At 46.4% G+C, this 25,777-nt stretch overlaps 2 protein-coding genes across 2 annotated transcripts in view; one reads left to right on the top strand and one right to left on the bottom strand.

Annotated features, from left to right (window-relative positions):
- The window catches only part of per1b (period circadian clock 1b), a gene marked incomplete at its 3' end in the record, with an annotated part of 402,390 nt that overhangs the window by 57,458 nt on the left and 319,155 nt on the right, over nt 1–25,777 (bottom strand). The window lies entirely within an intron of this gene.
- Nucleotides 1–25,777, top strand: part of LOC311002079 (insulin receptor substrate 1-B) — a 48,097-nt gene that overhangs the window by 12,597 nt on the left and 9,723 nt on the right. Inside the window, exon 3 of the mRNA XM_083993298.1 lies at nt 302–3,512. Coding sequence (XP_083849424.1) covers nt 302–3,512 — 3,211 coding nt within the window. The remainder of the gene's footprint in view (nt 1–301; nt 3,513–25,777) is intronic.

Genomic DNA, 25,777 nt, shown 5'->3' with positions numbered 1-25,777 from the left:
GAAATTGCAAAGTTACTCAATGTTAAAGTTGGTGTTGATGCAACCCAACATTATGGTCCTATTTAGGTTTTGATGGTGTAATTAAACCAATCCTAGAAGGCAGATTTAAAGATACATCTTAGATACGAATTTAATTGGAATCCAAATGTGTTTTTCAGAAGAATCAAAGATCAAAGAGCATTTCAGCCTGAATTCTTGCCATTCTCTTTAATTTCTAACCAATTAGCTCAGAAATAAACATGAAATCTACCAATTGGCATTCAAGTTCACTGGTTGAGAGGGTTTTTGTGTTGCATCCTAGGTGGATGATTCAGTGGTGGCCCAGAACATGCATGAAACCTTGCTCGAGGCAATGAAGGCACTGAGCGAGGAGTTCCGCCAACGCAGCAAATCTCAGTCCAACTCCGGCCCTGGGGGAGGCGCCACTGCCTCTAACCCCATCAGTGTTCCCTCACGCCGCCACCACCCAAACCCTCCTCCCAGCCAAGTGGGCTTCACCCGCCGTCCCCGAACTGAGCCCCCTGGAGGTGCTAACGGTGCAGCTGGAGGCAACAGTGCCAACGCTTCTCCCACCCCGCGGCATAGCTTCCCAAGGTCCCGCACTGCCAGCGATGGGGGGAAGGGTGATGACGGTATAGCAGGGAACATGCCGCTCCAAGGTCCGAGCTCCAGCCCCTCCACCAATGGCTCCTGCTCCACCACCCCAATCCTCAGGTCCAAGTCAGTCCGTTCTGCCCCCAACTCAGCTGCTAAAACTCCCCTTGGGTTGATGCGCTCCATCTCCACCCCAGCGCCCTCCCCAGCCCCAAGCCTCTCCTCAAGCTCTGGGCATGGCTCTGAGTTTGGAGGTGTAACAAATACCGGTGGGGGTCCAGGCTCTGGTGCTTACAGTCGAGTCCCCTCCCACCGTGCGTCCGTCTCAGGATCTCCCAGTGACTACGGCTCCTCAGACGAGTATGGCTCCAGTCCTGGAGATCACACGCTCCTTCCCTCCCCAAGCCTCCCTGGAAGCTCGGTTGGCAGCGTCAGTAGCCAGTCTCTTGGCGACGAGAGCGCCAACTACATCCTGATGGGCCAGCGCAGCAACAGCGCTGGTGGTGGTGCTTGTGGTGGAGGCAGTAATCAGGGAAGCTTGACGTCCAGCTCCCTTCCAGCACCTGCAACCTCAGCCTGTGGCTCTCAGCCCCAGACCAGGAGAGTGCTGCGCCGCTCTTCCAGCCGCGAATGTGAAGCCGAACGTCGGCTGCTGAGTAAGCGGGCCTCCTTACCTCCTATGACCCTGGAGAGGCTGGCCCCACGTCAACGTAGAGCTGAGGAACCAGCAGAAGAAGATTCGGCCGATTACGCCATCATGTCCAGGAGCACCAGCCGTGAGTCCTTCACCTCAATGTCCTCTCAGAGGGAGTCTGTCATGGGCGCTGGGTCAGCAGGAGGAGGAGGAGGAGGATATTTGGATGTGGCTGGGGAGTTTAAAAATGAGGGGAGTGGTGGAGCAGGTGGAGGTGTAGATTTAGGGGTGGACAACGGGTACATGTCCATGCTGCCTGGTGTCACTCAGCCTCCTGTATCCCTGTCCCAGTCGATGGCTGTCTCTGTCCCAGACTCGGATTCAAAACCTGCTGATGATTACATGGCCATGACCCCGAACAACAGCGTGTCCCCTCCACAGCAGATCAGGCCTCCGCCAGCTTCTGACGGCTATATGATAATGTCCCCCAATAGCAGCTGCTCCCCTGACCAGAGGGGGGGGCTCTCTGGAGGGGCCTGGGTGGGCAGTGGCAGCGCAGACAGCAGGGCAGGTAGCGACTATATGAACATGTCTCCAATCAGCGCACGTTCTGTGAACGGCAGCCCCCCACCTCCTGACCACAGCGGTCATTTAGAGGCCAGCTCCCAACAGCAAGCCCCCAAGATGGTGTATTCTTACTATTCCCTTCCCCGGTCATACAAACATAACCCCTCTGCTGGACACTTTGACGATGGTCCTGGACGAGGCAGAAGGCCCAATGGGAGTTGCAGTAGGGGAATGGGTGGAGGTAGGACAATGGGAGGGCGTCAGGAGCAACCAGCGACAGGTAACTCAGCTGTCGGACGCCACCTGTCGCTATCGTCTTCCTCGTACTCCTCCAGCTCAGCCAGCAGCGAGAGCCTCGGGGAGGGTGAGGAGCGAGCCACCCAGGCAGCGAGCACCACAGCTGGGGGAGCTCAGTCCAAAGACGGGAGTAAGCTCCAGCAGAGACGGGGCTCTGGCGGGTTCTCCAAGCAGGGTAGCCATACCAGAAACAGACCGGTGAGCCTGTTCGTTGACGTATCCAAGGCTAATACCCTTCCGAGAGTTCGTGAGAACCCCCTGCCTCCCGAACCCAAGAGCCCTGGGGAGTACGTAAGCATCGAGTTCAAAGGGGAGAAGTTCAACCAGACTGTGGTTGGGGGCGGGCGTGGCAGGGGTCTCAGACATGGCTTATCACTGCCTCATGGCTCAAGCAGCCAGCATCCTCAACACAGGCCCACTTCTTGCTTAGGTAACTTTGTCCCATTGTCCCGTAGCCCCTCTGCCCCCATCACTCCCCCTGCTGCCTCCGAGTACGTCAACATGGACTTGGGCCCGTCTCCTTCCCCCTCACCACTCTCCCTTACCCCGCTAGTTTTCCCATCTTTCCACACCCCTCCCACGCCTCCAACTCTTGCTCACGCCCCCAAAGCCTGTGATGAGGGTATGACCCGTCCTCGCGAAGAGAGGGCTGAAGTGGCCGAGGCCCCGCTAAGGAAAAGCAGAGAAAAAGCACCATCGGTGACTGAGTCCGAGTCTCCTACATCCTGTGGGGACTACACAGAGATGGCCTTCAGCTTGAACAGTAACACCGTCCCTAGGTCGTCAACCAGTGTCTCCCCCAAAGCCCCTTCCCCCACCAGGACTGATCCCTCTGTTCCTGGACTTTCGCGAGGTCTAGACTTCCCCATCGCCAAACCGGGACTCAACCCCGACCACGGGGCTAAAGTGATCCGGGCCGATCCTCAAGGACGCAGACGACACTGCTCAGAAACCTTCCTAGCCTCGCCTTCCCTCCCCACCTCTACCTCTACCTCTACTTCCTCTTCCTCCACTGCCTCCCTGTTTCCAGAACACGCCCAAGCCGTGGCCCGCCGACTGGGCTTCGAAAGCATGCTGTGGGGGAATGGTGCTGTGACTGATACCCCCACTCCCTGTCCCCTCCCCGGACAGCAGCCCTTGCCCTCAAACACTCAGACTTCGTCCACAGAGCAAGGTCTTAACTACATTGACTTGGACTTGGTCAACAAAGAGAGCCCCCACTTGGGCGGCCTGGATGGACCCTCAGGTAGCCAGGCCTCCTCTCGCCTCTTCTCCGTTCTGGGTGGAGGTTCTGGGATCGGGGGAGTTGGCGCGGCGGTCGGCGGCAGCAGCAGCTCCAGCCTCAACACTTACGCCAGCATCGACTTCTACAAATCAGAGGAGCTGCGGACACATCAGAATGGAAACAAGGAGGGAACAGGTAAGAGCTGCTTTTTTTATTCTTTCCATTTATATCGTCCTCTTTTTTTCTTTCTCTCTGTTCTTTCTTCTTCTCTGTCACACTATCCAGAGGGAGAAAAATACATTTTCAAGCTAATCCAATGGAGAACAGTCTCCCTCTCCATCCATGCTAGTAATCAACTTCACCTGGCGCCATGTTAGAACGTAGACCCCGGTCTGATTTATATGACTGTCCACATAATCCACCATATGAGATGTCGAAGGTCTGCAGCGACAATTTGGAAATTGATTTCAGTGCGCAGTTTTTACTCGATGTGATTATGTAAGGTGTTGGAGGCCAGACAACCTATTGGAATATCAATGAATATCGATATTCCAGAGATGACTATTGATCCTTTCCAGGCTTTTTAGATTTCCTGTCAGCTTTCCCAGTGCTGCACCTCCTCAAATTCTGGTTTTCTGTTCAGCGTTTTGGCTGCAGATACAGGAGACGTTGGGTTTATGTTAATGAAACACAAACCCGCTGCTCCTCCTGGTTCTTCTGGTTGTTTACCAGTGGTTAGCTCTCGGCAAAGGAAACATTCAAAAACCTTTTACTCCAAGTTCAGCTGAGATTAACTTTGACCCTTTTTCCCATTGACCTGTCAAATTAAGATCCTCCAGTGAGCATGAGTGGGAGAAACCAGCAGAGGAGAAAAGTGATCCACATTGTAGTATAATGTTTTTACATATAATATATTATAAAGTCTAAACTGAATTTTTGGATGATGTAGAATTTATTGAAACCAAAATTTAATTAGTAGGTGACGATATGCATGATTTTAAATGAGGCTGACTTGCATTCACTGTGACTGCCGTGTTGTTGAGAATGGTTTTTGGGTTACCAAGGGAGGTCATTGAGGGCAGATGATGGATTTCCATTGTATTTACATTTTTTCCAACTGTGGGGGGCAATTTCTGGCTGTGGGGTACCACCATGGCCAAACAATGCCTCAACTAGGTCACTGTGAGACGTTTCCTCATAGAAAAACATTCTCTTTGAGCTGCTGTCTGTACTAAATTGGCCCGTTAAGAAATAGACGCCTGCAGTTTTAAGCAGATAGAGCAGCATTTAAATGGAGATGTGGATTTATATGCATCAGTAAAACACTCAGTAGTCTTACTTAACCTTCCACAGCAGGGCTCTTGTGATGAATGCATCCTGCCAAGGCTCGCTGTTTGTGTAAGCGCCGCTAGCCTCCACATGATTTGTGCTGCAGGTTGTGTTGTAGACTCGAAAGCCCTCTGAGTCTCTGCGGTAAACATTTCATAGCTCCGCCGCTCAGTTGGATTTAATGAAGAATTTAAGGCATTAGCAAAAACTCATCTCGGGATCTTGTGGGCGAGCAGGCGGCGCGGTCGAGCTCAACAGTTTGGTTTTCATAGATTCCACAGATGGAAATGAACCGTCGTGGGGCTGCGTCCATACGTCGCCGTGCTGGTTTTATTGGGAAAAGTTTTTGGAGGCCGTGTTTCGGTGGGAGCGGGGCGGCGTTGTCGGCCGTATTTTAAATAGAAGTGCTCGCAGGCTGCCACAGTGGGACCATATGGGCCCTGGCTGCTGAAGTACGTCAGCGGGGCAGCGTGGGGGAGAATGTTACACATTGGCTGTGAATGTTGAGATGGGGCCAGTGCTTCACTCACACAGCTCTCAAATGCCTCTGTACAGTGTTCCCCCTCCTTTCATCCCTCCATTCGGCCTCCCCCTCTTTCCTCCTTCAATAAATGATCCTTTTGTTTGAGTGTTTTTTACCGCGGTGGGCTGGCGGGCCTCAGCAGGGCCAAGCCTCGGGGACTACTGGACTCTCCTGAAACTGTTTCTCTCCCCCTGTAGTCTGTAATTTGTGTATGTTGTTTTCTTGATTCTTTTCTACCTTTTTTTTTTTCCTCTTCACTGCCTCGTCTTTGTGCCCATGTTTTTCTATTTAACAAAGTGTCCTCGCACGTACTCATTCTTTACACTCTTTATCCTCGTCCGGCATCTCGGCAGATGGATATTTGAAATTCCTTCCCTCCCTTCTGTTCACTACACATACTATTGTTCAACTTTTTTTTTTTTTTTCACCAAAAAACCTCTCTTGTTTTTACGCCTTTCGCCCTCCTCCTCCCTTTTTTCACATTGTGTTTCCCTCCATCCTTTAAATGCCTGCAGAGGCGATTAAAAATAGCATTTTAGTATCGCGCTGAGACGTTCAGCTTTTGCAGCAAAGCGTCACCTCAGAAACCAGAGAGAGGGAGAGAGAGCGAAGCAAAAACCAAAACGGAAAGTGACTGTACGTGACGACTAATCTACCCATTACTACGAACAAAAATCTACTTTAGAAACGATTAATTATCTTGTCTGCGTGGATCCTGTGTGCTTTTTTTAAAAGAGGTCTGATCTGTTAATTATAGGGGATTTTTCTTCCCTCCCCAACAGGCAGCAGCTTGTGTAGGAGAGGAGTGTGTGTGTGTCTGTGTCTCTCAGGGGTATGTACTTTTGGCACAAGGGGGGGCAAAGGCTAAAACCGAACATCAGTAGTGGGACATGTGCCAGAAACAATGCTGTTGGACAGTGGTTATGCATTATGTAATGTGCAAAAATAACCTCGTTATTTAGATAATGAGGGAAATCGGGGCCGAGCGGTTTCAACCTCTTTTAGAAACAAAATCAAGTCAGAATGAATCAACTACAACAGATGTGACACTTGAGTGTGTGTCTGTGTGTTTATGTGTGTGTGTGTTGCCTTGTAGCTCCCATTTTAACACAGCATGTGAGCGTGTATGGAGGAAATACAACGTGTTATGAGCATCAAGTTCAGACAAAGTGTGAGACACTGACGGAAATGTGTATATGCACAAATCCATGTGTGTGTATGTGAGTGGAGTGATTCATTCTCTTATGAAGTGAAGAGGATTTTCAGGACAAAATGTTAATTTAAATTAAATCAGCCAACACTCCCACAAGAAAACCATGTGAGAGAATTAATTATCTGTTCCTCCCTGTCAATTATTTACCTCCCCACCCCCCCCCAATAAGGAAATGGATGCATCGGTTTCCCTCATGTAGGATTTAACCTGGGTGTATACGAGCGCTGATTTGATCTGTGGACGTTATCGTCGTGAATGAATTCGTGTTTTGTCCGGTATCACATGAACATTGTTGTTTTTGTTGTTGACAGTTCACAGGAGCGAGCCTGTTTACATTTGTTTACTGTTGCCTAATTGGGCAAAACTCATGCATAACTGACCAATTGGATCAGTATCTGCAGTGTGACTGTGTGTGTGTGTGTGTGTGTGTGTGTAGGCGTAGGCTTACTGTCTTCTTGTGTCTAGACTCTTTGCATTTATCACATGGAAATTTTACACTTTGATTTTATGGATTTCATGAAGTTGACAGAAGCAAGTAGATAAAATCTTATCATAATTTTATATGATATAAGCGCTCTTTAACATTTATTTAATTTAAGTGTGTTATCTGATAAAGCCATAAAGCAAGATACTTACTTTAATTCATGTAAAAAAAAAAGTCAAAACATTTATAAATTTACAATCCTCCAATGAGAAATCATAAAAGAAATGTAACATTTGGTTTTGATTTTCCACACAAAGTGAACTTTTACTGCTTGAAAATTAAAAACAAAACCCAACAACAGTGCATTGACGCCAACGGTGTGCAGCAGGCTGCAGTTTTATTGGTCGCACCGTTGGGTTCCTCGGCCTCGTTCCCACTTCCTCGGAGATCCAGGTTATGTGGAGCAGCAGCAGCAGGAGGAGGAGGAGGAGGAGGAGGTGAACACACGTCAATCCATAACACACAAATCCATAGACAGTAGAGCTGCTGTGTGATCCTCTGTGTGTGTGTGTGTGTGTGTGTGTGTGTGTGTGTGTGTGTTGCTAATGAAAGACTCCGCCCTTTATCTGAGCAGGATCCCAGTTTATTGAGTTTTGCTTTGGTGATGGTTTCTGTGTTGTGATAAGCGACGGGATGAGAAGCATGACCTGTCAGCTGATCAGACGGGCTGCAGACGCGGCCAGCGCCTTATCTCCACCACTTTTATTTGGAGAGCGAGCGCTTTGGAAATGTCAATAATAAACCATCATTGCACAGGAAAGCTATGATAAGTGTGGTCGGCCCAATGTGGGAACGGTCTGAAGAATTTGACCTTTCACCTCCAGGTTTTTTTTTTTTCTCTCTCTCTCTCTCTCAAGACGAGTTTGACTTTAATTTTAGAGTTTGTTTTCAGCTGCTTGTGTTTTCTTGTTGAGCGTCCAGGTTTGGATAAATGTGAATTATCCCTTAAGCATTTCAGCATTAACTCATTAAACTGACTGACAGTGTGTGTTTAATGAGTCCACGCTGCAACAAACAGCCCATACACTCCTTCCCCCCACTCACACACACACACACACACATACACACACACAGTCACACACAGGCCCGACATGCTGGGTGTGTAATCCAGGCCAGCGCTCCATGAGACTAACAGCACTAGTACGAGTGTTATGTAAAACACAACCACGTGGATGAGACATGACCCCCAGAGAGGGTGAGGCTCCGGGCACAGTCACAGTGTGTGTGTATATGTGTGCATATACTATAGGCTATATATGTGTGTGTGTCTGTTGTGCTTTTTTTTTTTACCTCCTTTGTGCATCGTGTCGGTCCCACGTTACAGTGACACACAGCTCTGCTCGCATTCTCTAGCCCCGGTGTAAACGCACACAGATGTGGAGCCCAAACAGCTGGAGTGAACATGTGGAGGACTAAGCTAAAGTTGATATTTGACTTGTTAAGAAAAAAAAAAAGAAAAAAAAAAAGTCAGTCAGTTCTTCCCAGATCCAGTGGAGGAGCGGTTATTAGGAATCTGATGGTGTTTGCTATTTCCAGCAGCTTTTAGCTCTTATTTAACGTGACCCCTTTTAATAACGAGGGCGACAAAGCTAAAAAAAAGTCAATTTAGTTCCAGCAATTTCACATCCTCCGATCTTTATCTACCAGTTTCCCTCCCAGACGTTGGACTCCTCTGCGGTCTGATGTTGTATAATCGGCCGTATGAATATGAAAATATGAAAAACAGGACGAGGTGGGAGGTGGGAGGTATACACCCCCCCCCCCCCCCCCCCCCCCCCTGCAGTCTCTGATTGCATAATATTAAGCTGGAAATTAGCTCAAATTTCTCTGCAGTGCAAACTCGACTTTCCTTCATTAGCCTAATTACAGCATTACACAACTGATTTGCCCCCCCATGGGGAAGATGCACAGCAGCGACCTGCGCGGCGGCTACGCGAGGACACGCGGAGAGGCCTCCGTCCATTTTCTTTTTGGCATTCAGAATAAACAAAAGCCACATTTTCTGTGTTTATCTAACATTTTCCCACACGCTCAGATATGTTTCTTTATATAATATCATAAAATGGGAATGTAGGAGGTCAGACGTGGAGGTTTTTCTTCTGTTATGGTTAAAGTCAAGGACGTTTCGTTCTCTGAAGTCCAGTTTTGTTTGGGTGGTCTGTTCAAGGAGTCGCTGAGCTCACACCGCAACACAGCAACAACTCTCCTGTGTTTGGGTTTTCTCGAAGGTTGTGTGTCCGTCCCACCGCATGTGTGTACAGTATATTACAGAGCTCACACACCAAGGTGTTTACGTTTTCCTTTTTCTTTTTTTTCCCCCCTCTCCTTCATTTGCTTCAAGCACAGACCATGTGAGAGGGAGGTCATTTCCGAGCAGCATCGTCTCACTACAAGCCCCCCCACCACTCTTGTCTAATTAGGCGAATCAGAGGGTTAGAGAAGTGATCTGACAACACACACAAACACACACACACATTTAGAGCTTTGTGACGGACGATGAAGCTGTCACACACACCGCTGCCCGTCATGCAGCGTGACCAGAGTTCAATACAGATCTGTGCAGTATAGTTTACTTCAGGCCCGTTGGAGCCGGTGAGCGTTTGAGGACAGTGTCCTCCTGCACCACAAATGGGTTTTTTTTTTTGTTCGTTTTTTTCCTGCAGCTACATCTGGTGCCATCATGGAGATCCTTAGAGCTGTGCAGCTTGCAAATTAATGTGCCAAATATAAAGAAGGCAACTGAACAACAGCGCTGACACCTGGAGAACAGGTGCTGCAGGGTGAGTTCAGGTCAGGCGGTGATGCTGCCGGGTCAAAAGGTCACAGGGTCCGCAGAGTTGAGGAGTCGACTCTGTTGTTCAGCTGGTAACTCGGGGCAGGAAAGCCTTCGACTGCGAGATTGTAGCACGGACGAATCAGGTCTTGACCTACTGTACCAGTCGGCTGTAAACTGATAAGTAGGATTAGCTGAAGTTAAAGTGTAATTATCAATCTCCTCTCTGTAGGCCGTAGCCACACCCACTTTGTAATGTCACATGTGGATGGCTGCAGTAATGCCAGCAAAAGAAAGCTGTTTGGCTGGTATTACGTCGCTCCTTTAAAGGGATAGTTCAAAATTTTGGCAAATTGGCCCATTGCCATAATCCCTATAGTCATAGCAGTAGGTTCGTTACCTTTAATTGTCGGTGCAAGCTGTTTTTAGAACGGCGGAGCAGAGCTGCGAGCTTTTCAGAGTTACGCTACGGAGGCTCATGGGATTTCTTGGTTTCCCTCATCAAACTCATCAAATACAAAATCCAACAACTCCAAAACGCTCTGGTGGACAAGTTGTGACCTGCACATTCACCACGCTATGAGATAATAACAGAACGTTATGAGACGAGTTGTTTTAGAGGCAAATTCATGCAAAATCGCTGATGCGTGTTCCTGTCGGGGGCAGTTTTTCGGCAAGCAGTCTCTGCATTTGACTCCGAAAAAACTGTTGAACTATCCCTTTAAATGCCTCATTGTAGCTGCTTCAGCTGCAAGTGAAACTCTGACAATCTGAGGGATGAGTGGTTGGCGTGGTAACGTCCATGAATCTGAAAGGTCTGTCAGAAACCTGCAAAAAAAAAAAGAAACCCTGCACAGAGGGAGGATTTTTAAAACCTCCTCCTCGACGGAGTGAAGGGAAAGAAACAACAGCAGCACCTGGAATGAGCGCGCGTGTCGCAAATATGTCACTTAAATATGACGTCCGGTGATGGATGAGCTCACCTCGGCCTTGGACGTGAAAATCAATCACTTGTGTCTTTCAGGGGGGAATATCAGCTTCCAGACATGAGGTGGAGCAGGAGCAGCCTGGTGTTTGGTAACACAATCGGCCGCTCGCTCTAGTAGCTACACCTCTCTGCTCTGCTCTGCTCGGAAAATAAAACACCGGTCTAATTTATCTTCTTGATAACTTATTGATTAGTTGGATTTAATTGTGTCATTTAAAGGAAAAAAGGAGTTACAGACTTGTGCCTTCACAGGAAAGCGAGGGCAGGACTTTCTATTGTGTGTGTGTGTGTGTTGTATCAGATGTTGCCTGAGGTCCTCGCTGCCACAGTCTAAATCCTCCATTGACTGCAGAGTCGGGGAGAAGAGGAAATGGGTGGATTTGGTTCTGCAGGGTGAATAGAGACTAAATCTTTCCTGTGTGTGTTTAGATGTTGTGTGTGTGTGTGTGTGTGTGTGTGTCGTCACGCAGCCTCTCCGAGCACTTGTTGCCCCTACCTACACACACACACACACACACACACCCTTCTCCTTCATCTGCATCATCAACACCGACACGGTCTAAATCTCGTCTTTGTCGCAGCCGCAGATCCGCAGAGTGGAAATTTTTTCCTGTGGCTTTTGCCGATGTCACGTATTTACCCTCACTCCTACGTGTTTGCTTTCATACTATTACTATTTGCCTCATCTGACGGAGATCAAAAGAGCCTTTTCACCGAGCGCTGTTGACTCGCAGACATTCAGGCCGGACACGCCGGCAAAAAAAAAAGCGCGGAGAATGGATGAGGACGCTTTTCACGGGCCCTTTTTTCTCTCCTGCAAAGCGTGAGGAGAGAGGGGGGGAGAGACAAGACATAGAGAATAAAAGAAGCAGAAGAGGCTGCAGAAAGAGAAGAAAGAAAAGCTTTAGAGCGAGAGCAGGAGAAGAAAGAAAGAAAGAGAGAGAAGTGATGATTGATTGGCAGAGCAGAGAGGTGAGGTGCGTTTACAGAAAGGACGTGATTCATCGTTTTTGAAAAAGTTCAAGTTGGGTTTTTTTTCTCCATAGTCGACGGAGCTGGTGACGCAGTGTACGGTTGTTGAAATATTAGATGAAAAGCTTTTGAAAGAACTCAAAGTTTAACCTACAAGTGTTATTTTAATATCAAAGAGTGGAAATAAAAGACGTTAAGAGTCTTGCTGGGAAACAGGCAAGGCAAAAAGAAGCAAAAACGGCTGATTAATAAATCAATACAGCATGTGAATGTTACTGTTTTGATCAATGGAGAAAATAATGACATAAAGATATTATCAATGTTTCCAACTTTCATTCATTCAGCCTCTTGAATCAGTTCAGTTTGGTATTCTGGGTCAATGTGGGATGAATCTGACCTCTGACCTCTGGCTCCTTCGCGGTTGACGAGGCTAATGGGTGTTGTCGTCTTCAGAACTATCCACTTTAACAAATTAGTGTGAAAGCAATTAGTTTAAACTGTTGATTTCAATATAAACTTTCGTCTCTAACTCCTGTGACTCATGAGTTTCTCTCTGTTAAGGAAGTCATTGAAAGTCGACTTGTATGAAACGACCTCCAGAAATCCTTCTGCCTTCAAAACGTATGGAGGCGATTCAACGGCGCTTCTTTCTGTCATGAAGTGACGATTGTTATGAAGAAAAAGTCACTATTAAATGAGCGAACGGAGGGAGGTGTGGGTCATGGGCTTGTTGCCGTGGTGATTATTACCAGTGAAGGGAACTCATTCATTCATTCGTCGACTCTGACGTCTTAATCGCTCTTTTTCTTCCTCTTCTCTTCTCTTCTCTCTCAGTGTCGCTACGTCCCACCCTGACATCTCACCACGGTTTTGTTTTTCAGTCACTCATCTTCCCAAGACCTTGACCAGCACGTGCTATTTTTTGAAACACACACAAACACACACAAACGCACACACATACATTTGTATCTTTCTGCTTTCTGTTGACGTCATGTTTGCAGGGTCAGGGCGAGAGCATCAGACCTGAGTGTCTTCATTCTTGTGCTCATCACATGGAGCCTGAAGAGGGACAGATCGGCTGATAGGACAAGGTGTGTGTCTGTGTGTGTGTGTGTGTGTGTGTGTGTGTGTGTGTGAGAGAGAGAGAGAGAGACGGGGTTGTGTGTGTGTGTGTGTGTAATTCCAGTAACTCCACACACCCACCGGGGGTCAGATCTCATTTCCAGGCCCTTAATGTAACAGACACATCCTTTTGCTTTACTTCTCAGCAGCAGCTCTCTGTCTCTGTCTCTCTTTTTCCATCAAGAGGAAGTTAAGACTCGTCCTCCGCTGACACCAACACCAGATAAAAAAAACAAAATCATCTGTTTTCATTCATCAGTCCGGTTCGTCCTCTGCCCCCTCGTGCAGCTTCGCCACCGAGCTGAAGAGTTTCTGCGAGGGTGGAGCAGAAATGTTTGGGATGCTTGTTTGTTTGCAGACGTCTTGGATAATCCAGGGAATCTTTGATGGACGACTGGTTATAGCCATCGAAGGACAAGTGTGCTCCGCAGCTGTGATGTTGCGCACATTGTTTGACTCATGTGCGAACGCATGTGGCTTTGTCTTTTTTTTTTTTTTTTTTCTACATCAGAGAGTCACACAATGGTTGTTTCCCCCCTAAGTGCTCAGTATTTATCATCTGATATCAGTTAAAGTTGTTTTTCTAATCACATTTGACATGTTATTCTCCTGAGAGTTGTTCTGCCAGGAAAGAGTGAGTGTAAAGCTGTTAATTGTTTGTTATTTTACAACACCCAGCTTATCAGTTAATTCCTTATCAGCAGCGTAAACACAGAAGAACATGTCACCTGTGGAGTCGCAGCTCAACCTGTAAAGCAAATATAGGTCATTTTAAAGCAGGCTGGTGTTGGATGATGATGATGATAAGGTGTTGAGAGGAATGCGGTGACCACAGGTCTGGAGATACTGTATCACGTTTAAGCTGCACCAATACCAATATCAGTGTTTGAGTGTTTAGGAGGTTAATGTGTTGATTTTGATTTTAAACACAAGTTTCTAAGGAGTGGCTTCGAAGTTCAGAGTGGGCGGTTTAGCAGTTTCTATCTTGGCAGTAGCTGAGTCTGACCAACTCTTAGGTAATATGAGTTATACTTTATTATGACTTTAAGCTTTAAACAAATCCAAAAAGGTGAGCTGTATAAAAATCCACCCCTGTACAGTTGTGATGATAGAGGAAATTTGCCGTAAAGACCTAAACACATCTTTGTACCAGGCTGTGAACATGTTTGTTTCTGTTAAGTTGGACGTTTTAACATGAAGGTCTATGGAAAGGTCTTTTTTTAAGCTTTACTTTTGGAGTACGTTCCGTTTTTTTTTTGTCTTTTTTTTGGAAAAAATTTGTAAGATTAAAAAAGTTTGTGTGTTTTCTGCCACATTTATTACGTTTTTTTGTGTTTTTGCCACATGTATTAAGTTTTTTTGTGTTTTTTGCCACATTTATTCTAGGTGAACTGCTCTTTCTCATTAACACCCGTGTACACCTTGCTCAAGGGCTCAGGGACTCAGTCATGGCCCTCTCTGCTTTTTGTGTGTATGTGTGTCTCTGTGTGTGCGTGTGTGTGTGTTTTCCTGGTGAGCTGCCCGGCCGAGCGAATGTTAATTAGGTAGTAAAACCTCGGCTAATGGTTCAGTACTCTAGTCATGTTTTGACTGACTAGTGCCTTATTCACATGCACTTGGCACTCACACACACACACACACACACACAAAACACGGCGGCAGGGGAATGAATTGTACTGGCAGCTTGGTCAGTCAAAGAGGCGCCGCTGGACAGACTGAATGTGTGTGTCGGTGTGCGTTGCTGTGTGTTGCTGTGTGTGTGTGCGATGTAGATATTTGATGTGACAAAAAAGTGTTTGAGATGCCACACCTGTATGTGGTTGCTCTTCTATTCACAGCTCTTTAGTAAGATTGCAAAGTCGTGATTTGTTTGGTTTACACAAACACACACATTGAAGGCTGAGACACACAAACACACACACACACACACGTCTGAACTGTTGCTCTTAATAGGAAAAGCTGAGACAGATCATCCAAGCCAATCACCTTTCAGGAAGCAGGGATCAGCCAAAAGCTCCTCAGCTAATGGCCAAAGTAACCTTCACTGACCTGCCCCTGGCCTACCTACTACTACACACACACACACCACACACACACACACACGCACACACACACACACACACACACACCCCTCCTGTCTCTTTTGTCAATACTGTTTCGCTCATTCTGTTTTGAACAAAGCCTCGGTGCCCCACCATGCCTCCCTCCTCCACTCTCCAGACTTCTCATTCGTCCCCTCCTCTTCCTGTTTTTTCTTCATTTTCCCTGTGGACTCTTTGTTTGCACTCGCTTTTATTATTTTCACATCAGACTTTTCTTTTTTATTTCTCATAATCGTGGCGCACAGATTGGGGCGTTCACAGCTCTGTGCGTGTATGTGTGTGATACTTGAATGAATGAATTAATGCAGCTCTTGCTCTGTGCATTGGGGAGCAGGCTCATCCTTCAGGTAGAATATACACCACATGATCTGATTTACTTTAGATTGCAGAAACCTGCAGAGCACGTCTGCATTAAGGCAAGTGGGTGCCTTTCACTGGCCAAGATAAGGTGAGGCACCTGTTCAAGCAGACGTCTCTACTGTATGTAGGCTAACTCTTATTATCACAGCAGTATGTTACATAACACATACTTGATATGCGTGGCTCATGTCACAGTCTGCATGCTTGGTGATGATGTGCATTTGTGAGTCGTGCTGCTGCCTCATTGTCGCTGTGTGAAGCTACAGCTAGCAGCCGCTTCACTTAGCTTAGCGTAAAGACTGGAAACAGGTGGGAACTGTTAGCCTAGCTCAGTCCTGATGTAACGCAGTCGCCCCACAGAAGCACTACTAAAGACCAACATATTGTGTCTCTGCTGTGTTATGCACGCAAAAAAAAAAAAAGCTGCAGTCACGGGATATTAGCTTTATGCTAAGCTAAGCTAACTAGTCGCTTCACAGGGAGGAATCGATCTTCTTATGTAACTTGTTCCAATGTTGCATCATTGCTTTAAGATTAGTCAATTGACTGATCGCTTAGGAAAGCAAAAATGTCATTTCCACTCTTCTGTCTTTGTAATTTAGATATTTCTACATTAGTCCATTACAGGAATAGCCTATTTCAATATTGGGCGAATTTATTAGCATTTTTAGTGATTAATAGATAAAAAGTTTGTGATGTTTTAGGCCTGGCTGCAGCAGCGGGTCCAGGCTCATAATGTGAAATGTCACTGAGTGAGTGAGTGATGGTACTTCGACCCCCCCCGTTCAGCAGAGTACTGAGCTGCAGTCTGCGGAGCCGCTCTGGTTTCCCGGCTGCTCTGAAAACACACTCTTGAGTCTCGCCCCCCATTTCAGCACATAAACTACTTTTATTACACGTATCATTATTACTGAGGGAGGCAGAGGAAGAACTAAACATGAGACACCAGGCAGAGAGAGAGAGGAGTCATGGGTAACAAGGCTTTGTACTAACGAACGACTATGAACAACTAACAGACACAGGGAGGGAGAAAAGAAGAAATAATAGTCTGATACTCCCCATGAGTGTTTCTAAGTAAATACAAAACTGAAATCACAGCTCAGGTTTTATCTTTCATTAATGTTTTTGGTGATAGCTCAGCTCTGAGCCAGTCTTGTAGTGAGTAGTGAGTAACTGGGCATAAGGATTAGAAACAGAGAGCCTCACTTTCCTTAAAAGCAAACAAAATCCCCTTACCTGTGCCTCTCGGATATTTTGAGTTTTGGACTGGTCTAATAAAAGAAGCTGTTAGAAAATGTTACATAATGTTGTGGGAAATCGTTACAGGCGTTTTATTTTATTTCATTATTTTATCATCTTATAGACGGAACAGTTAGTCATTTGAAACTGTCTTTGAGGTTGTTGTGTTTTATTTTTAGGTTAAATCGACCTGTATGTTTCTTTCACCCTGGAAATCTTGTCTGTGTTTTTCTGTCTGTATATGTACATGCCTTTGTGTGTGTGTAAGTGTGTTAGTGTGTGTGTGTGTGTGCGCGTGGCATTGTGCCAGCTCCCTGTATGAGCGTGATCCTGGCTACAGAGCGCTGATTGTGCGCTGTGGTATGGGATGTATGCCGGGCCCAGAGAGCGTCGGGTGCTGCCGAAAAGAAACGGAGCAGCCACCCACCAACCCACTGGGGTTACTGAGTGCACAGGAGGAGGAGGAGGAGGAGGAGGAGGAGAAGGAGGGAGTGTTTCCCTCCTTTCACACGCACACACACACACACACACTTCTTATTTGTCTCCCTCCCTTCTCACACTCGCTCCCAGGAAAACGTTTGAGCTGATCTTTTTGCGGAGTTGCTCCTCGTCTCTCGGCTCGTTTCCCCGGTCTCTTATTTCTCCTCCGTCTGTCTCCTCCTGTCGTATAAATCTTTCTTTTCTCTTCTTCCCCCCCTCTCCCTACATGCTCAGTCTCAGGTGATTGTGTTGATGTCAACACTGCCGCAGCGTTTCTCCCCATGTCTCCACCATGATCTGTGTGTATCTGACTGTGTGTGTGTGTGTGTGTTTGTGTGTGTGTGTCTGGTTGGATCCAGGGCCACAGCATCACTCAGCTCCTACTTCTCTAACTGGGTTTGTCTGTAAAGAGCTTAGTGCCGGTGGGCGTTGGAGAGCACTAAGCTGATTACCGTCTACTAACGAGACACTTCTCACATGGAGTCTGTGTATGTGTATGTGTATTTGTGTGTGTGTGTGTGTGTGTGTGTGTGCTTCTCCATGGCTGTGTTGTTATTGTTTGTTTATGCGGCCGTGTGTTGCGTTAGCACGTGTGAGCTGTGCCGAGGCCGGACGGACGGACGGATCGGATGGAGGAGGAGGAGGAGGTTCAGGGGATGAGAGGAGGTCAGAGTTGATCTCAGTGGGGGGTGGAGGAGGGGAGGTGGAGGTGGAGTGGGGGGCGGGATGGGGGGGGGGGGGGTAGCTGAAGTGCTGACGGTGACAACAGGGTGAGAATCCAGCTCGGCCTCCTGCAGCGGGGGTCAAGTTATTCTCAGCGGAGCCGCCACTCGGGCTTTGCCGGTGGAAGACTTGATGCGACCGGACTGTTTGAATTGGGCCCCAATTAAGTTGTTTAAGAGCGGATTGAGACTGTGTGAGAGCCCGAGGCTGGGGGGTGGGGGGTGGGAGGTGGGGGGTGAGAGGAGGTCAGAGTATTTTATTTTGAAATATTCATCCACATACTGTCATGCAACTTCTCCTGAACTTTATTACACTTCCCTGTTTATTAGCAGGCCTGTGTTATTCGTGGCTTCCAGCCCATCACAGTGAGTGCACCTGCAGAGCCCCCCCCACCCCCACCCCCACCCCACAACACACTCCCTCAACTTTCACATTTTACCCCAAAACACTCACACTTCTAATCCAAAACATTAGATTTGGACACAGATTAGAATTTAGCAATAAATTAGTTGGCATTTCTTAGAAAATAAAGTTGTCATGACGCCAATAAACACTTAACCTGGGGGGTAATCATGTATTTAAATATCTTAAAGAGGAACTAAGCAGGATTTTACCCATGGCTATATGCTACATTTTTACCTTAATTAAAAAGCTCAGGAGTAATTGTGATCGTTAACTACATGACTTGTGACATGTTACGAGTGAGAACAGAGGCTCTCTGTCCTCTACCTGGTGTCTCTTGGCTGAAACCCAACCTTGCAACATCAGTGTAGTACCTGGCCGCCGCCCCGGTGTCCCAGCTCTCGTCTCCGAGCACCGCAGCACAAACGCACACCGTAACAGGTAACACTTTTGTTAAGACTACCGAAATTGTATATTATATAACATTGTATATTATATAACGTTATCCATCGCTCCACGGATTGATTTTTCGCCGACTTCGTTGTAAACAAATGCACATGGCCAAGAGGAGGGTTAGCAAAAGAGAGGAAAAGCGACCAGACTTGCATAGTTCCCCTTTAAAAACACTGAACCAAATGTAACCTCTGATTAGTGAGACTGTCTATGTAATGAAAGGCCCAGCAGGCCTCAACAGGTGTTTTCAATAACTCCTTAATGAGCATGTCGTTATGCCACCTGTGGGCTATCTCTCTGGACCAATGAGAGTGATGGGAGTTTTTACACATCCCGCCCCTGACATTTGTAAAAAATGAATTAATTAAAAAAAAAAAGACAGCGAAGGCGCCGTCAATCAAGCCCAGTTTGTCCCCGCCTCCTCTGTCATGAGAAGACATCAGCAGAGGTGAGAACACCTGAGTGGGCGGAGAGAGACCGAGATTAATGAAGCGATCATGTGCACACTTTATCAGTCAACAAGACAATCAGGTCTAGAGATGTGACATTTAGCATGACGTCTGTGTATGAGCTGAGGTTAGACTGCACATGAGCGTCCCACAACATCGGTGTTTAAAATATTTATTTAGTTGCTCATAATTGCTAGTTGCCGAGCTAGCTGCTAATAGCATCTGAAAATGATGCGCTTGCTGACATTCAAATCAATGAATCCTCATCCTGTTTCTCTCCATCTTATCGACACCACGGCAGTTCTAACGTTATTGATTATAACTGATGAATACAACCTGAAGGCAGCACAGCTCCGTTTGAACCAACTGGTAACTAGCATGAATGAGCTGCAGGTGATCCCGTCCGCTCACAAAACCATCCGTCACCGGTTTGAACCTCAGGAACTTGTCAAGTCGACAGTAAAAAGAGAAAAGCAATATCCAGTTTCTGAGAACAGCTGACTTTTACAGTGGTAGTTTACCTGCAGATGTTCATGATTACCTGTCACGGTGGTTGAAGGTCAGAGAGGTTGAAGGTTTTATGACGGCAATAACCTGCAGTCAAAAAGCAGTTCCTTCAGGCTTTAAAAAAAAAAAAATCAAGTTTGAACCATTTTCTTTTATTTGTGGCTCTTTCAAGTCGATTCTCAAACATAAAGTCAGGTAAGAAACTCAGTTTGGAAATTGGGTGTATAAAAAAAAAAAAAAAAAAAAAATCACATCAAACAAAGAGCAGCAAAGGATCATGGGAGCTGTCAGGCCATCCTTCAACTTCATACAGGTTGCTCAACTCCCACTGCCTAGAGGGAAACTATAGGCTAAACACACACACACCGCCTGTACTTTAGTTACCTAACCCTGACACACACACACACACACACACACACACGGAGCAGGGTCCACGCTCTGTTGCTTGTTCTCACTGATAAAGACACAAAAATCAAATTTAATGTCCCAGAATCTAAAGAACATTTTCTAATGTGGACACGTGGACGCAGAGCTTTTAGATTTAACCTCAACTGTTCCCATCATGCACCAAAACACATCATCATGCTAATATGAGCAACAACAAAAAAAACAACACGCCGCCTGCAGCAACCAGAACATTTCCCCCCCTCCTCCTCTCAAGATCATTGAAATCGTCTATAAGGTGATCGGGAGAGAGAACAAACAGTCCCTGGACCGGCCTTATGTAACTCATCAGTGCAGATCGACTGAAGGAGTGTTTGCTCTGCGCTGTCATTATTGGCCTGAGAACGGTCGTTAACCTTTTCAGAGTGCTGCCTCACCTCCACGTCACCTCGGCGTCAGCACCGCGGCCGGAGCCTCGGCGCTAGAACTAACAGCTTCCTGTGCTCTGCACGCTTTTATTTATTAAATTACACAAATTGCTGTGAGGCACAGGATGTGTGTGCGTCCTCGTGTGTATTTTTGTGCGTGTGTGTGCATGGGTTTTTATTTCTGACTGGACGTGCTGTTCCCAAGATGTTGAAGTTAAAATGATTTCCTGCGTTAGGAGACAAGTCTGTGCTTTGTAGTGCGCTGCCATGAAATCAGTTAATTGATTAATTAACGTAATTTGTTTAGATGTTCGTTCGCTGCTTCAGATTTAGAGTTTTGAGCGTATATGTTGTTTTTGGACCGCGCTGATACGAGATGTCAATGATAGTTTATTTTAATTTAATTTAACTGCGTCGGGTAAAGATTAAATAATTCCTCCAGAGATGACGGACAAATAAATTAGTGCTGCTTGTGAAAGGTTTTCATTCTCACACATTGTCTTTGCAATTTATGACACTGACAACTTGACAGTTGTTGTTAGCAGGTTTATCAAGTCTGCGCTTGATGGTGATGATGAGCGCTGATTTGTGATTGGACAGGTTTCAGTTGGCGCTGGCAGCTTTGTGCTGGAATCAAATCCATTCATCATTTATTGACATAAATACCAGGAGCCATATTTCATCACAACCTTCCCGTAGGCATCTCTGACTGTCGCATCACGACGTCCAACCTTTACCTTGAACTTTTCTTTGATTTTTTTGGGCTTTTATGCCGTTAATTGATACTGTAGCGTAGTCAGAGAGAGACAGGAAATGGTGAGACAAAGAGGGGGAATGACTCGCAGCAAAGGGCCCCCGGGGGATTCGAACTGGGGCCTATTATAGTCTTCATATACTGGGGGCCTTTTGGGGCTTTTATCCCTTTAATGGACAGGACAGTTGGAGAGAGAAAGGAAACGGGGAGACGGAGAGAGTGGGGAATGACATGCAGCAAAGGGCCACTGAGTGGAATCAAACCCAGGCCGCTGCAACGAGGACTACACTATAGCCTCTGTATATGGGGCGCCTGCTCAACACTGAGCTATGCCACGCCCCGACCTTTAAAACTTGACAGTATCTCATCAACGCACATGTTTATGTAGAACAGGCAGCGATGGGAAAACCAGCGTAAAATAACAGCTCTACTTTTTTCAGTAGCGAGTAATCAAAAAAGTTACTGTTTCCTCCGTTATAACACCATTACTGTTACTGACAATAATATGAGGCGTTACTTGAATCAAGAACTCCTGTAACAAAATAATACACCTGTTAAAGTCTACGTTAAATAGCCCACACGTTTTTTTCAGTCGTAAAAATGCCGTTTATCTTGAACTAACCAACTCACTCAGTATCCCTCCGCGCTGTGCAGAGGAATACTGAGTGAGTTGGATAGTTCCAGATAAACGGGAGGTTCGGGGGGCAAGTCATATTTGAGCATTGTATTTAAAAAAGTAACGCAATAGTTACTTTTCCTGGTAATTAATTACTTTTTAATTCAGTTACTGACTCAGTTACATTTTGGGGAATGTAACTAGGAACTATAACTAATTACTTTTTAAAAGTTACGTGCCCAACACTGAGAACAGGCAACAGGAAACATGAATGACTGACAGACGGTGTGTGAACCTCTGTGAAGCAATCGAGACAGATTTTCCGATCAGCTGATGATCAAATAAATCCCCCGCAGGTGAAGCCGTGGCGAGTCGTCGTTCTTCACCGATTATATCCAATCATCATTAAAGCTCATTTAAATTCCACCTGAGCAAAACTTTTTACTTCTCAGATGTCGCTGCCAAGAAAACACATTTTTCCCCCTCTCCTCCTCCCCGCTGTTTTAGTTTCCCGCCACTCCCAGCGTCTTGCCAAAACGTTAATGGCGCGGGAAAACCACATCTGTCCCGTTGGCACCGCCGGCACCTGAAGGTCCGAACGGTGTGACCGCCCCGCACGTATACGCTCATTCATTCCTCTCTCTGTGCTCGGCTTGCAGGTGTGCACGTAGAGGCCGCCGCCTGTATCTCTTTTCATGCTTTGCAGAGACTCGATGTTCTTGTTTCTGTTTGGGAATCTACAATTAAACCCCCCCTCTCTTCATAAAACACTCTCACTCTCTCTCAGCCGCAGCCGCTGACACAATGTTCCTCTCTGCTGCCGTGCCGGCGTCATGGCAGCTAACCAGTGCATTAAAAGCTTCAAATCAAATCGGCGGCGGAGAGGAAATAACATGTGCTCCACTGGCCTGTTTACTCATTAGTCATACCTGGTCAAGAACAAACAAGTAGAAATTGCACGTGGAGGAAGAGGCGATGATTGAGAAGTGTGTGTGTGTGCGCTCGCTGACGCTCTCTTGTGTGTTTACTGTTTATGTTCCTGCTGCATTTCATTTGCCATTAATGAAATTGTTTGTATTCATGACCAGTTGTCGTCCACGGGAGCCGGAGGAAACGTGACAGTAGCGTTCGTTTTTGTACAAGCACAACTGGGCGATTGCGTCCATGGTGTGTGTGTGTGTGTGTGTGTGTAAATGTGTGTGTGTGTGAGAGCATCATCACATGTGCCCAAGCAGCGACGTGGTGACAGCGTGTTCCTTTCCGCTGGGAGCTGCTGCTGCTGATGATGGTGATGATGATGGTGGCGGTGGCGGAGCTGAAGGCTCTTTGGAGTCCAGCACGATCTGAATATGAATCATCGACTCCTGTTGACAACAACACAAGGACACACACACACAGACACACACATCAAGTGGTCATGCGTGCGTCATCACGCTGCTCGTTTATATGATGCGGTTACTTCATGTTCAGAGGGATATTATTGATTTGTGTGTGTGTGTGTGTGTGTGTGTGTGTGTGTGTGTGTGTGTGTGTGTGTGAGGAAGACTATGGTTATGGTTAAAGAAATCACACGTTGCTGCACTTCAGGTGTCTTTTGTATAATGTGTATTTGTCCGCGTGTGTGTGTGTTGCCCAGTTATAAGCTGTAGTAATGTGCTTGTGCAACCTTGGCCCCAGCCATTGTCGCCTCTGCCCAACTCCACTGCACACACACATTAACACACATACCACACACCGACACACACACACACACACAGAGACATATCCTCATTTCCAAACTGCCTGCGGTTCATTGACTCACACATTACACACATGACCAGTGCCATGTTGCACATCCTGCATCCATGTCAACATTTATGTTTCTCCCCTCCACCCCCGACATTGTTCTTTTGTTTCAAGTCGACTCGATTCTCGTTAAAACGAACCACGAGAGCTGAAGTGACCCTCCGTGGACCAAACCAGTGGTTTAGCATCTTTTTTTGCCTATTTACTGCAAATGTGATTTACATACAAACAAACCATGCTCATGTGATTTTAGTATTTGGACCTTTTTTTTTTAATTTTAATTTAAATCCTGCCACGTTAGACATCCATTGATTTCCATACAAGAGGAGAATCTATCAGCAAACATTTGACTGGGATAAAACAGTCATTGCGTTGACATGCACGGCTAAGTTGAGCTGTGCTTATACTGTAGCTGGAGTTGAGCGACCGGTCAGTATTCGATCCTTGTTCCAGTTTATATGCAACAAGGGAAATCGAATAGCCAACAGTGTCCGCCTTCTCAACATAGGTGATGATATGCGTCGTTCCGAGCAGTATGGAGGTTTTGGACGATTCAAAAGTGAGCACAATCTGCCACCGGGCCAGGTTTCGGGTGGGGTTCAGGTCGAAAATATATACAACTGACTCGGTTCAGGCTTTGGGTATATTAAAGTATATTTTGGGGGCTTTTTTGCCTTTAATTGACAGGATAGTTGAGAGAGACAGGAACTGGGGAGCAGAGAGAGAGGGGGAATGACACGCAGGAAAGTGTGAAATGCACTGATGCATCAGGCCAGGCACCTTTTTGTTATTTTTGTCTAGGTTCGGTGCGGCTCCAGTGCTCCACTTTGTGTCGTCACTCACTACTGTTGTGAAGCATGCGCACATGCATTGTCCAGTTTCAGTCAGATTAAGAGGAAAACTGGCTTCCAATGGGTGTCTTAGTCGGATCTGGAGAAGTCCAGTCTTGGACGTGTTTAAATGCACTTCAGTTGTCCAGTTATAGACGGATTAAGGCAATAATTAGTTGGTTTTTTTTCAACTCTCCTGTAAAATGAGTGTCCACATGATCTTTGAACTCCAGATTGATTTTGCTTCGTGTGCTGGAAACGAATGTAAACCCAGTGGCTACCTGAAACAGAAGGAAATCTGGCTCCGTGCTCCACATTGGATCTGAAATGACGTGACTAGGGTTTTTGTGGGCACTTTCAGGTTTAATTTTAGGGTGTTTATGTCCAATTTGGTTTTTAACAGTGTAGCAGTGTAGGAGCCCTGTCATTTTCTCTGCTGCGACGTTCAAATACGGCATAAACAGTACCTACAGCACACTGTCCATCTGAAAGCCTGCAGACGTGAACTACCTCAAACAGCTTTAAAGCTGCACTAATTGATTTCTTTGGCCGCCCGAGGACGCTGGGATTCCAAAGCAAACTATTAAACACACCAAACTGTCATATTATCACCTTATAAATTTTTCTAGGTAAACAGTTTTTCTATTTGCAGGTCCAGCAGACAGAGTGTGTTGTGTTTCTGGACATCTGACGTGTTAAAGTCCAACATTCGCTCTCCCTTTTTTTAGCTGTGGTTTGCTGAACGCAGTAGTTTTCGCTACATAACACTTATTCAGTGTTGAGACAGAAAATATTGATTAGCATAGTTTTAAAAAGGGGGAAGTCATAGTTATCGTTTTTCAGTTTGCAGTCGCTCTGCTGGAGCGGAGCCAAAACAGGAGAAAACGTGTCATTGTCCAAGTGCTTTTGAGTCGCACCACTGGTCCGGAGAGTGTAAATCAAACGTCAGACTAAATGTCCTAAACGGTGTGGACAGAGGAGCGATAGAGCAGAGCGAGGAGGCGAAAAGCAGCAAGAAAAGAAAAGATTCTTGTACTCTTTTTTTTTTTTTTTTTTTCCTCCGGTGGAGACGAGGAGAAGGCGAGAAGCGTTGCTAGCGGAGCCTCCAGAAGGTTCGCAAATAAATATTTGCGGTGCTTGCAAGGCCAAGTCTGGCTGTCTACCCACAGTTCCACACAAACACACACACACCGACTCCTGTAGGTGCACACACACACACACATTCATCCACACCTACACTCATGAGTGTCTGCACGGTCAATCTCAATGTTTGCACATATCATTCAACACAGAGCCCTGCTGCTCTTAATAAAATAGCATGAAGTAACTTAATATGAGTCTGAGAGCTTCTGCTGTGTGTGTGTGTGTGTGTGTGTTTGAGAGTGTGTGTGCGCGCTGTTGCAGTACGAAGGGACAGGGGTGTCTCTATTAATAATTACACAATTCATCATCAGACTGGAGCAGAGGCCATCAGCTGGCATGTGGACACACACACACACACACACACACACACACCCCCGCAGACGCTGTTAAACCCAGATCGG

This window comes from Trachurus trachurus (genome assembly GCF_905171665.1).
Source record: "Trachurus trachurus genome assembly, chromosome: 18".
In the NCBI taxonomy this organism is placed as follows: domain Eukaryota; kingdom Metazoa; phylum Chordata; class Actinopteri; order Carangiformes; family Carangidae; genus Trachurus; species Trachurus trachurus.
Note: the sequence above shows the minus strand (reverse complement) of the source record. Positions and strands in the feature narration are given on the sequence as shown.